The sequence below is a fragment of the Podarcis vaucheri genome (genome assembly GCF_965113315.1).
Source record: "Podarcis vaucheri genome assembly, chromosome: 7".
Lineage (NCBI taxonomy): Eukaryota > Metazoa > Chordata > Lepidosauria > Squamata > Lacertidae > Podarcis > Podarcis vaucheri.
This window is the reverse complement of record NC_138765.1, coordinates 98397136-98409969: the sequence shown is the minus strand read 5'-3', so window position 1 is coordinate 98409969 and position 12834 is coordinate 98397136. Positions and strand designations below refer to the sequence as shown.

At 54.9% G+C, this 12834-nt stretch overlaps 1 protein-coding gene and 1 pseudogene across 2 annotated transcripts; both read left to right on the top strand.

The window, feature by feature from the left end:
• Nucleotides 1–352: 352 nt before the first annotated feature.
• LOC309537618 (tapasin-like) lies at nucleotides 353–5213 on the top strand (annotated as a pseudogene). Its single transcript has 7 exons — nucleotides 353–393; nucleotides 442–959; nucleotides 1737–1989; nucleotides 2464–2790; nucleotides 3159–3248; nucleotides 4007–4047; nucleotides 4375–5213. The product of its transcript is annotated as a tapasin-like (transcript).
• Nucleotides 5214–11664: 6451 nt separating this feature from the next.
• LOC309537918 (nuclear receptor subfamily 6 group A member 1-like) lies at nucleotides 11665–12583 on the top strand. Its single transcript, XM_082233062.1, has 2 exons — nucleotides 11665–11765; nucleotides 12165–12583. Exons 1-2 carry the CDS (start codon nucleotides 11728–11730, stop codon nucleotides 12421–12423), a joined length of 297 nt encoding a protein of 98 aa, XP_082089188.1. The 5' UTR covers nucleotides 11665–11727; the 3' UTR covers nucleotides 12424–12583.
• Nucleotides 12584–12834: the final 251 nt, after the last annotated feature.

The following is a 12834-nucleotide window of genomic DNA, read 5'->3' as shown; positions in this document are numbered from 1 at the left end:
ATGGTGAAGGGATTATGGCTGACCAGAGACAAGCCACCCCCCTTTGATAGTCCTTGTCATATGGAGTAAAATAAAAAATAGAACAGTGCAAATCCGATGTATGGTTGATTTTTCTATGAATTTATAACAGAAGCGTAGCGTATGTCGTGTGTGAGTGTGAGTGTGTGAAGTTTGTACAAACTGAATGATTGGCGGGGTGTTCCTGCTACATACAAACAACTACAGTTCCATACATGCTTCTCTGGTATATAGGTACAGTGTTTTTTTCCTAAAAATGGTTCAGGGTTACTCTCATTTTGACTCAAGAAAATCACCACTTTATAGTTCCAATTGGGAAAAATAAATACAGTAAATGGACAAAAGAAATCATCTCAAGAACTCAGGAGTCCTATTGTTGTGGATTAACTTTATTTAGTTATGCTTATTCTGGATCTACTTCAGATTGGTTTCTAACCTCAACATTTCCACTTTTCAGAGGTACAAAGCTGCTTGGTTTTTTTGGTTTGACCCAGAAGGGTGGAGTTGGGAACCCCAAAGGTCATCCACTCCAACCCCCTGCGATGTAGGTTGGGGGGTCCGGCAGTGGAGAGACCAGGCTCATCATTCCCCCCCCCCCAGACACTGGTTCACCTCCCCCCGCTTTGTCCCCCCGGCAGACCCCTCTGGGGCCCTGTGGGGCGGTCAGGCCTCGGCCACCCCCCCCCGCCCTGGCTGAGTCGGGATGCCAGCGAGGCGGAATCCTCCTGCGAGATCAACGCTTACGCAGTCCCACTTTGTCGCCTGGGCGGAGGGGCTGGCGGGCGGAGGGGGCTGCCCCCGCGCCCTGGAGAGGGGCAAGTGCCTCATCGCCAGCATCCAGGCCCCCGAGGCCGAGTTCGGGGTCAGCAGCGTCCTGCACACGGAGGAGGCCCCGCCTTGGAAGCAGCAGGATGGGGTCAGCAGCGTCCCCACCACCGCAGGTCCCACCGGGCGAGCGGAAGGGGAGCGGCCGAGCGGTGAGAGCCCTGCGCCCGCAGCCGGGGAGAGAGGGACCGAGGGCCAGTCGGTGCTTCGCAGGGTCAGCGCGGGGGAAGGGGAGGGAGGCCGCCTGGAGCCCCTGGGAGGAGAAGGCGGGGCAGAAAAGCCGTTATCAGGAGTGCCCAAAGTCATTGGTGACACCCTCCTGGGGGTCAGGGGGTGGGGGGCACCGTGGGGCAAGCGGAAAGCAGAAATCCCTGGATCAAATGCATCTGCTGGGTTGAACTACTTGGAGTAGTTTGAAGTGGATTTTGAGTCATTTGGCAAGTAATTGTTGCTCTTTCAAATCTTGCTTTCATCTTACTGGGTCGTGCAAACAGTTGTTCCAAACCATGGCGCCTCTTTTAGGGCACTGGCTGAAAGGGAGAGCGTTTATGGGGGTCCCCCCCAAATCTGAGAACCACGGAATTAAATGAATAAATCAAATAGATGGTGGGTTTGTTCAGAGCCGTCTTTCCCATAGGGCGCTGGCCTCTCGGGGGATCGCTCTCCTGCATTGGCATGGGGGAGAGTTGCGCCCCCCACAATGGCTGGCAGTGCGCAGCTACGGCCACCCCAACACTATCGGGCAGACATTTGCAGCCTGGCACCGCATCTGCTAAACACAGCCCTGGGTTTGTTGTTTTTCCCTTCTGGGATTCCTCCCTTGCACGGGGGTTGGTCTAGATGACCGCTGGGGATCTCTCCCGCTCACCTCACCCTCCTCCCTCCTTGCGCAGCGGTGCTGTCGGTCTTCACGCGGACGCCACGCCTGGAGTCCCGCCTCGGGCGCCCGGCGGTCCTGCACTGCGGCTTCTCGGCGCCGGCCTCGGCCTTCTCGGTGGAGTGGCGCCATCAGTTCCGGGGGGCCGGGAAGGTGGTGCTGGCCTTCGACGGAGCCACGCGGGGGGTGCCTGCGGAGCGTGGCCGTCCGCCACAAGGGCACCTACATCTGCACCGTCTACCTGCCCCACCTGCACGCCCAGGTGGTGGGTGAGTGAGCGACCGGGGGGTCTCCCTCGCAGGGAGGGCGGGGGGAAGGAAGGGGAAAGGGGGGTCCCATCTTGCATTCTCACAGTGGCCAAATGCCGGCCAGGCCCTAGGGATCCAGATAGACTGCTCCTGGGCCTGGAGGCGCCAAGAGAACATAGGGAGAGTGCTTAAACCTCGCAGTGGCCAAATTGCCCTGAGATCCCTGCCTGGCAGGGGTTGGGCTAGATGACCCTTGGGGATCCCTTCCACCTGTCTGATTCTACGCTTCTAAGAACCAAGCGATCCAGAGAGACTGCCCCTGGGCTGGGAGGCTCCTTAAGAAGCGCCTGGCCACTTGGTCAAGCCAACAGGGACCCTGTCTTCCTCAGGATTGGAATCCAAGAGCCCCCCTCTCCCCTCCCGGCAGCTGGGAGCCTGCAGCGCTCCTGGTTGTCAGCAGGGGGCGCTCTGCTCACTCCCTCTCGCCCTGCAGAGCCCCCCCCCAGGTGACGCTGCGCCCCACGACGCTCTCCGTGCCCCCCAGTGCCTGGCCCCAGCTGGCCTGCGAGGTCTCCGGCTTCTTCCCTCTGGGTGCCTCGGTCAGCTGGAAGCGGAGGGAGTCCGACGCCCCCCAGGACAGCTTCCTGGACATCGGGGACTCGGGGCACCGCCAGGCTCCTGACGGCACCTTCAGCTTCACCAGCTTCGCCCGCCTGCTGCCCGTCCCGACCGAGGACCACGGGGTCTCCTACGTCTGCCATGTGGGCCACGCCGGGCTGGGCGAGGTGGGGGTCAAGAAGGCGGTCGTGCTCCATGTGGCAGGTGGGGGTCTGCACTTGGGGGTCTGTGGCGGGGTCCCCTGGGGGCTGGGTAGCAAGGCCCAGAAGATCGGCTGCGGGTGTGATTCCTGACTGGCGGAGGTTGGGGGGTCGCCCGTCCTGGGTGATTTAGCTGGGATTCCTCCCTTGAAGGGGGTTGGGCTGGATGACCGCTGGGGTGCCCTCCCAACTAGGATTCTGTGAATTGGCACTGATCAAGTCGGGCATGGGGGGAGGATATGGGGGGTGGGGCGAAGGTGCAGCTTTGGGACCTGCACTGGGTGGCCAAGGCAGGGTGGGGGTCTGACGTCGCCCCCCTTCTCCCTCTCTGACGCCCCCCTTCTGCCTCTGCCCCTTCTCCCCCCCCCCCCGGGTCCCTGGGCCCCTCCCTGGAGGACGCCATCGGCTTGTTCCTGGTCGCCATTGTGCTCCTGGGGGTCTTGCGGTCCTTCTTCCGATGGGGTAAGGTTGTTCCCACCCACCCCTTCTGTACTGTTATTTTTGTTATCAATATGGTCCTATTTTACCATTTGGTCAATATTTTAGGGGATACTTTAGCTGAGATTCCTGGGGTCCCTTCTGATTCTACAATTCTAGGATTCTATAAATGTGCACAGCATCCTCCTTTTCTGGATCTCCGGGCAGTTTGCGGCATAAAAATGCACGATGAAAACACAACGTACATGATAAAAATGAGAACCAAAACAAATAACCCAGCCTCCAGCAAGTCTAATTATTATAATGAAAAATAGACATATTTTCCTGGGGGAGACAATTCAGAATCTATTGAGACCATGCAAATATTGACAGTAAAAGCAGTTGAGAAATCTCTCCTCCACCACCTGACACCTTTGATTGGCGGAACTGGCACTGGCCAATTGACTCCCCTTTCCCACAGTTGCCAGTACAAGAAGCTCAGCTGGGAGAGGCTCTTCATTTCCGGGTTGTGGGTTCAAGATTCCTGCCTTGCGGGGGGTTGGACTAGATGACCCTCGGGGTCCCTCCCGGCTCCAAGGCTCTTTGGAACTCTCTGCCTCTTGATACCAACCAGGCGCCTTGGCCAGACTCTCTTGGGTCGCCTGCTAAAAACATCCCTGCCCAGCGGCTCAGAAATGTTGGTCTCCGTCTCAGCTTTCTGCATGCTTTCAAGTATTCCTGTCCATTTCCCTGGGTTTTCTCGGGATTCACCTTTCCCTGCTTCATTATCCTCCTTTTTCCAGCTTCTGAAGAAAAACCCAAATCGGAGAAGCCCAAATCCGAGGTCAGTGCCCAAGATACGCCCAAGACTGCCAAGTTCTCTCGATTCCTCATTTTTCTATTCTTTTTTAAAAAACATCTCTGTGCCACCCACTGAGAGGCAGTGCGGTGCAGTGGTGAGAGGGCCAGACTAGGCCCTGGCCGAGAGATCTGGGTTTGAATCCCCAGTCCCTGGCCATGATGAAGCTCGCAGGGGGGCTGGGGGGCAGGATCCAGTCTGCCTACTTCGCAGGGTTCTTGTGGAGCAATTCCTGCAATTGCAACCCCCAGCCAGCTAATGTTTCCTCTCTGAATCGGGTCAGTATCTCACGGATTTCTCTTCTTTCTGCAGTAACGGACTCTGGGCTCCCGGCTTGGTTTGTTGCCTGTCTCCGGATCCCGTTGAAAGAGCAAAGTGGATCGTAGGCCCCCGGACTCCTGGGTCCCTCCTCTTTGGCTGCCCAGTCTTGCCCCACTGGTCCCTTGTGGGAAGCCCCCTTCCCCTGCCTTTTTGGGGTCAGGGGTCTGCTTGGCTTCGCATCCTGCAGATTCACAGCTGTGATTTTAAGGAGGGGGCCGGATCTGTGCATAGCAAAAGCCCCCCTTTCTGGCAGTCCCTGCCCCTCCTCACTTCCGTGCTGTGAAATTATTTAAGTGTAGAATTGGGAGGGGGCCCTGAGGGTCATCTGGTCGAACCCCCCGCAGGACAGGAATCGCAACAAAAGCATCTCTGAACTCTGACTCTGCACATGCTCTGGGAGACTCTTGACGGGGGGCCTGTGTTGTCTTTGGGATTGTGGGAGAGAACCTTTTTGGAGGAGGGGAGACTGACTTGAGCAAAATCAGCATATCCCTCCCACCCCAAAATAAATAAATGTGGGTCATTGGGTGTCCCTTTACCTCCCCCTCTGGGGGACCTGAAGTGGTACAGTCCAGACCCAGGTTTATCCCCTCTAGAGACCTGGGTGCAAAAGGAGCCCGTTTCCCCGCAACATCCCTGCAGAGACGGCCAGGCAGAGCAGCTTTCGTTCCCCTCGGCCCTCTCTCTCTCGATACGGACTAGGACCTGCCCCCCCTTCCCTCCCCCCAGAGCCCAGAGCTCCCCCCTCCCCATTCTGTGTAGATTCTGCTGTAGACTGTAAGCCCCGTGGGGCAGAGCCAACCTGGAGAATAAACACGCCTTGAAAAGAACTGCATGCTGTGGGTCTGTTTTTTCCTTCCAGGGCTGCAGGAGAGGTGAGGGTGGCCAAGTTTGATAAACAGTAGCAATAAATGGTTGGAGGAAAAGTCTGGGAAGGGGCAAGAGCCCCTCTCTGCCCCCCTCAAGGCTCCTCTCAGGCTCATCCAGGGTCCAAGGCCTCCTCCATTTTTGGAGGGCCAGGAAGTGAGTGGCCCCTGCAGCTTCGCCTGCTGGAAAGGGGGCGACATGCAAGAGGCCAGCCTGGCAGGGGTGTTGTGGAAGGGGGAGCTCCTTGGACCGCCTCCTGGGCCTCCTCCGCAGCTTCACTTTGTTAACGGGAAAATCCGAGGGCTCCCTTGGACAAAAAAGAAAGACACCAACCAGGATTACTTGGAGCAAAACAGCAGCCTGTAGGCTTGGCCTTGATTGAACTGTTGCAACAGGGTGCTCCCCTCACTTGCAGGAGAGAGGAAGGACCCAGAAAGATGGTCTGCAAGGCCTTATAAAGACTTTTGAAATTGCCACCCTGTAGATCAGGACCTTAAAAAGCAGAGACATCACCTTGCCAACAAAGGTCCGTGTAGTTACAGCCATGGTTTTCCCAGTCGTGATGTATGGAAGTGAGAGCTGGACCATCAAGAAGGCTGATCGCCGAAGAATGGATGCTTTTGAATTCTGATGCTGGAGGAGACTCTTGAGAGTCCCATGGACTGCAAGAAGGTCAAACGCATCCATTCTTAAAGAAATCAGCCCTGAGTGCTCACTGGAAGGACAGATCCTGAAGCTGAGGCTCCAAGACTTTGGCCACCTCATGAGAAGAGAAGACTCCCTGGAAAAGACCCTGATGTTGGGAAAGACGGAGGGCGCAAGGAGAAGGGGACGACAGAGGACGAGATGGTGGGGCAGTGTTCTCGAAGGTTTGACCAAACTGTGGGAGGCAGTGGAAGACAGGAGTGCCTGGCATGCTCCGGTCCAGGGGGTCACGAAGAGTCGGACACGAATAAACGACTAAACAACAACAAGATCAAGACCACCCCCAGAAACATCATACATACATCACAGAAGGGGTGTAACCTAAGACCACCCCTCAGATACATCACACCGACATCACCGAAAACGCGGACTAAAACAGAGCTTTGAATATTGTTTCTCTCCTGTTGTTGTTTATCTCCTGTCTGGCAGGTTACTTGATTGGATTGCCTGGGGAGCCTGGCCATTCCTTTGTAGTGAAAAATACTTAGTTCTTGAGTCAGGTCACAGGCTCACCCTTTTCAAACAGAGACATAACCTTAAGGCAGGATTTGTGAAGGAAAAGACAATGGGGAGGCTTTCCCACTTTGACCTTGCAGAGAGAACATTTGCTCAGTTTAGGAATCAAAATGGCTCCAGGTCAGTCTTCCTGTGCTGATCTATGTATGTGCGGTTATGAACATGACCATATATCGAAGACCTCCAAATTCCTCTCCCAGTCACCCCAAGAGTCAGCGCTAGGAGAAGGGCTCCACCTGCAGAAAGAGGGGAGAGGCCAGGCTGGAGCCATGTTTGACTCCCATCATCCCTAGCTCATAGGACCAGTGGTCAGGGACGATGGTAATTGTAGTCCCCAAACAGCTGGAGGGCCATGTTTGACTCCCATCATCCTTAGCTCATAGGACCAGTGGTCAGGGACGATGGTAATTGTAGTCCACAAACTGCTGGAGGGCCATGTTTGACTCCCATCATCCCTAGCTCATAGGACCAGTGGTCAGGGAAGATGGGAGTTGTAGTCCTCAAACTGCTGGAGGGCCATGTTTGACTCCCATCATCCCTAGCTCATAGGACCAGTGGTCAGTGATGATGGTAATTGTAGTCCCCAAATTGCTGGAGGGCCATGTTTGACTCCCATCATCCCTAGCTCATAGGACCAGTGGTCAGGGATGATGGTAATTGTAGTCCCCAAACCGCTGGAGGACCACGTTTGACTCCCATCATCCCTAGCTCATAGGACCAGTGGTCAGGGATGATGGTAATTGTAGTCCCCAAACTGCTGGAGGGCCACGTTTGACTCGAATCATTCCTAGCTCCCAGGAGCAGTGGTCAGGGATGATGGGAATTGTAGTCCCCGAACAGCTAGAGGGCCACATTTGACTCCCATCACTCATAAGCTCCCAGGAGCAGTGGTCAGGGAAGATGGGAATTGTAGTCCCCAAACATCTAGAGGGCCATGTTTGACACCCATCATCCCCAGCTCCCAGGAGCAGTGGTCAGGAATGATGGGAATTTTAGTACCCAAACAGCTAGAGGGCCACGTTTGACTCCCATCATCCCTAACTTCCAGGACCAGCGGTCAGGGAAGATGGGAATTGTAGGCCCCAAACAGCCGGAAGTCCACGTTTGACTCCCATCATTCATCCCTAGCTCCCAGGAGCAGTGGTCAGAGCAGATGGGAATTGTAATACCGAAACAGCAGGAAGGCCATGTTTGACTCCCCTCATCCGTAGCTCCCAGGACCAGTGAAGATGGGAGTTGTAGTCCCCAAACTTCTGGAGGGCCATGTTTGACTCCCATCATCCCTAGCTCATAGGACCAGTGGTCAGGGATGATGGTAATTGTAGTCCCCAAACAGCTGGAGGGCCATGTTTGACTCCCATCATCCTTAGCTCATAGGACCAGTGGTCAGGGATGATGGTAATTGTAGTCCCCAAACTGCTGGAGGGCCATTTTTGACTCCCATCATCCCTAGCTCATAGGACCAGTGGTCAGGGAAGATGGGAATTGTAGTCCCCAAACTACTGGAGGGCCATGTTTGACTCCCATCATCCCTAGCTCCCAGGAGCAGCGGTCAGGGATGATGGGAATTGTAGTCCCCAAACCGCTGGAGGGACACGTTTGACTCCCATCATCCCTAGCTCATAGTACCAGTGGTCAGGGATGATGGTAATTGTAGTCCCCAAACTGCTGGAGGGCCACGTTTGACTCGAATCATTCCTAGCTCCCAGGAGCAGTGGTCAGGGAAGATGGGAATTGTAGTCCCCAAACAGCCAGAAGGCCACGTTTGACTCCCATCATTCATTCCTAGCTCCGAGGAGCAGTGGTCAGGGAAGATGGGAATTGTAGTCCCCAAACAGCCGGAAGGCCACGTTTGACTCCCATCATTCATCGCTAGCTCCCAGGACCAGTGGTCAGGGAAGATGGGAATTGTAGTCCCCAAACAGCTAGAGGGCCACGTTTGACTCCCATCATCCCTAGCTCCCAGGAGCAGTGGTCAGGGATGATGGGAATTGTAGTCCCCAACCAGCCGGAAGGCCACGTTTGACTCCCATCATCTCTAGCTCCTAGGAGCAGTGGTCAGGGATGGTGGGAATTGTAGTCCCCAAACAGCCGGAAGGCCACGTTTGACTCCCATCATCCCTAGCTCCCAGGAGCAGTGGTCAGGGATGGTGGGAATTGTAGTCCCCAAACAGCCGGAAGGCCACGTTTGATTCCCATCATCCCTTCCTCGTAGAACCAGTGGTCAGAGATGATGGGAAATATAGTCCCCAAACAGCCGGAAGTCCACGTTTGACTCCCATCATCCCTAGCTCCCAGGAGCAGTGGTCAGGGAAGATGGGAATTGTAGTCCACAAACTGCTGGAGGGCCATGTTTGACTCCCATCATCCCTAGCTCATAGGACCAGTGGTCAGGGAAGATGGGAGTTGTAGTCATCAAACTGCTGGAGGGCCATGTTTGACTCCAATCATCCCTAGCTCATAGGACCAGTGGTCAGGGATGATGGTAATTGTAGTCCCCAAACCGCTGGAGGGCCATGTTTGACTCCCATCATCCCTAGCTCATAGGACCAGTGGTCAGTGATGATGGTAATTGTAGTCCCCAAATTGCTGGAGGGCCATGTTTGACTCCCATCATCCCTAGCTCATAGGACCAGTGGTCAGGGATGATGGTAATTGTAGTCCCCAAACCGCTGGAGGACCACGTTTGACTCCCATCATCCCTAGCTCATAGGACCAGTGGTCAGGGATGATGGTAATTGTAGTCCCCAAACTGCTGGAGGGCCACGTTTGACTCGAATCATTCCTAGCTCCCAGGAGCAGTGGTCAGGGATGATGGGAATTGTAGTCCCCGAACAGCTAGAGGGCCACATTTGACTCCCATCACTCATAAGCTCCCAGGAGCAGTGGTCAGGGAAGATGGGAATTGTAGTCCCCAAACAGCGAGAGTGCCACGTTTGACTCCCATGATCCCTAGCTCCCAGGACCAGTGGTCAGGGAAGATGGGAATTGTAGTCCCCAAACAGCTAGAGGGCCACGTTTGACTCCCATCATCCCTAGCTCCCAGGACCAGTGGTCAGGGAAGATGGGAATTGTAGTCCCGAAACAGCCGGAAGGCCACGTTTGACTCCCATGACCCTTAAGCTCCCAGGAGCAGTGTTCAGGGAAGATGGGAATTGTAGTCCCCAAAGAGCTAGAGGGCCACATTTGACTCCCATCATCCCTAGCTTGTAGGACCAGTGGTCAGGGAAGATGGGAATTGTTGTCCCCGAACAGCTAGAGGGCCACGTTTGACTCCCATCATTCATTCCAAGCTCCCAGGAGCAGTGGTTAAGGAAGATGGGAATTGTAGTCCCCAAACAGCTTGAGGGCTACGTTTGACTCCCATCATCCCTAGCTCCCAGGAGCGGTAGTCAGGGAAGATGGGAATTGTAGTCTCCAAACTGCTGGAGGGCCACGTTTGACTCCCATCATCTCTAGCTCACAGGAGCAGTGGTCAGGGAAGGTGGGAATTGTAGTCCCCAAACAGCTAGAGGGCCACGTTTGACTCCCATCATCCCTAGCTCCCAGGAGCGGTAGTCAGGGAAGATGGGAATTGTAGTCTCCAAACTGCTGGAGGGCCACGTTTGAGTCCCATCATCCCTCGCTTCCAGGACCAGTGGTCAGGGAAGGTGGGAATTGTAGTCCCCAAACAGCTAGAGGGCCACGTTTGACTCCCATCATCCTTAGCTCCCAGGCCCACTGGTCAGGGAAGATGGGAATTGTAGTCCCCAAACAGCTAGAGGGCCACGTTTGACTCCCATCATCCCTAGCTCCCAGGACCAGTGGTCAGGGAAGGTGGGAATTGTAGTCCCCAAACAGCTAGAGGGCCACGTTTGACTCCCATCATCCTTAGCTCCCAGGCCCACTGGTCAGGGAAGATGGGAATTGTAGTTCCCAAACAACAGGAAGGCCACGTTTGACTCCCATCATCCCTAGCTCACAGGAGCAGTGGTCAGGGAAGATGGGAATTGTAGTCCCCAAACAGCTATAGGGCCACGTTTGACTCCCATCATTCATCCCTAGCTCCCAGGAGCAGTGGTCAGGGAAGATGGGAATTGTAGTCCCCAAACATCTAGAGGGCCACGTTTGACCCCCATCATCCCTAGCTCCCAGGAGCAGTGGTCAGGGAAGATGAGAATTGTAGTCCTCAAACAGCTAGAGGGCCACGTTTGACTCCCATCATCCCTAGCTCACAGGAGCAGTGGTCAGGGAAGATGGGAATTGTAGTCCCCAAACAGCCGGAATCCCACGTTTGACTCCCATAATCCCTCACTCCCAGGAGCAATGGTCAGGGAAGATGGGAATTGTAGTCCCCAAACAGCCGGAATCCCACGTTTGACTCCCATTATCCCTAGCTCCCAGGAGCAGTGGTCAGGGAAGATGGGAATTGTAGTCCCAAAACAGCTAGAGGGCCACGTTTGACTCCCATCATCTCTAGCTCCGAGGAGCAGTGGTCAGGGAAGATGGGAATTGTAGTCCCCAAACAGCTAGAGGGCCACGTTTGACTCCCATCATCCCTAGCTCGTAGGACCAGTGGTCAGGGAAGATGGGAATTGTAATCCCCAAACAGCTAGAGGGCCATGTTTGACTTGCATAATTCCTAGCTCCCAGGAGCAGTGGTCAGGGATGATTGGAATTGTAGTCCCCAAACAGCCGGAAGGCCACATTTGACTCCCATCATCCATAGCTTGTAGGACCAGTGGTTAGGGATAATGGGAAATGTAGTCCCCAAACAGCCGGAAGGCCACGTTTGACTCCCATCATCCCTAGCTCCCAGGAGCAGTGGTCAGGGAAGATGGGCAATGTAATCCCCAAACAGCAGGAAGGCCACGTTTGACTCCCATCATCGCCTGCTCCCAGGACAGGGATGATGGGAATTGTAGTCCCAAAACATCCCCAAGTCTGGCCATCGTTGGTATCGGTTGATATATTGATTCAATCAAACAATTAATCATGGCATGGAATGGTTGAAGCTCTGGACCCCCCTCTTCCATTTCCTGCGCCCCCCTACCCCTGCCTCTTAACCCCCGCCTTTCCTATTCCAGCAGATCTGTTGAGCTGAACGGATTTGCTGCACTCAGGGATCCATACCTGGGGGGCCTGGGGCCCACCCCCTACCAATACCTCCCGCACCTTCAGAGCTGCCCGGCGCACTCGGCCCTGCTGCCCCCCCCCCGGAGCCTTGACCCCCAGGCTCCCGCTCTCCTCATCAGCCAGCTGGTCTCGGCCGAGGACATGGGGCCCCTCGGCACCCCCATGCTCATCGAAGACGGGTGAGTGGCGCACCCCCTTTCTGCCCGCTGTTGGCCCCCTCAGAGCAGCACAGTGGGGAGCCTTGTCACACGGGGGGGGGCGCACGGAAATGCTGTTTACCTTCCCTCCGGAGCGGGACCTATTGATCCACTTGCACTTTTGATGTGCTTTCAATCTGCTAGGTTGGCAGGAGCAGGGACTGAGTGACGGGCGCTTGCCCCTTGACGGGGATTCGAACCGACCACCCTAGGCTCAGTGATTTAACCCACAGCACCACCCGCGTCCTTTAAAAAATGCAAAGCAGACCCGTGAAAAAGAAACCCACGGAGGGGTGGTATTAAACGGTGCGAATGCAACGTCGGCCGGTGGGCCCATAACCGACACTCGCTTTGGGCCCCTAACCGCTCTCCCTCCCGCAGGTACAAAGTGACCCAGTCGGAGCTCTTTGCGCTGCTCTGCCGCCTGGCCGATGAGCTCCTTTTCCACCAGATCGCCTGGGTCAAGAAGTTGCCCTTCTTTGGCGAGCTGTCCATCAAGGACTACACCTGTCTCCTGGGCTCCACCTGGCAGGAGCTGGCCCTCCTCTCCTCGCTGACCGTCTACGGCAACCAGATTTTCGGAGACCTGGCTGACGTCACCGCCAAGTACTCCCCGTCCGAAGAGGAGCTCCACAGGTGAGGCTGATGGGGGGGGGGGAGACAGTCGCGGAACTGAGAAATGGCACAGAAACATTACCTTTACAGAACGTTACGTTACGGAAGCACCTCTTACATCTCACTTCTTAGAAGCTAAACGTAAGGCAGTGGATTTCAGATGGTTGATCATTTATAAACCTCAAACTCCTGAGATAAATGCAGATATTTTGAGAAATAAACGTATTTTATTTTTATATTTGGTTCCTTAATTCCGTCAGGTCTCAATTCTTATATCGACTTTTGTTCCTTCTTGTAATAATTTCTTACAACTCTATTTAATATTATTCTGGTTATTCTTTACAAATCTTAGCAATCCCCCCTTTGTTTGAACTAGATGGTCTGTCCCTTTAAAAATTCTTTTGCCTTACAGTATAAAAACCTGTGATTGGAAACT

Bases quoted from the DNA above. Each gene is read 5' to 3' on its own strand.
- LOC309537918 (XM_082233062.1), top strand. From the start codon at position 11,728: ATGGGGCCCCTCGGCACCCCCATGCTCATCGAAGACGG. The intron at 11,766-12,164 runs GTGAGTGGCGCA...TCCCTCCCGCAG, and splicing joins CCCATGCTCATCGAAGACGG to GTACAAAGTGACCCAGTCGG.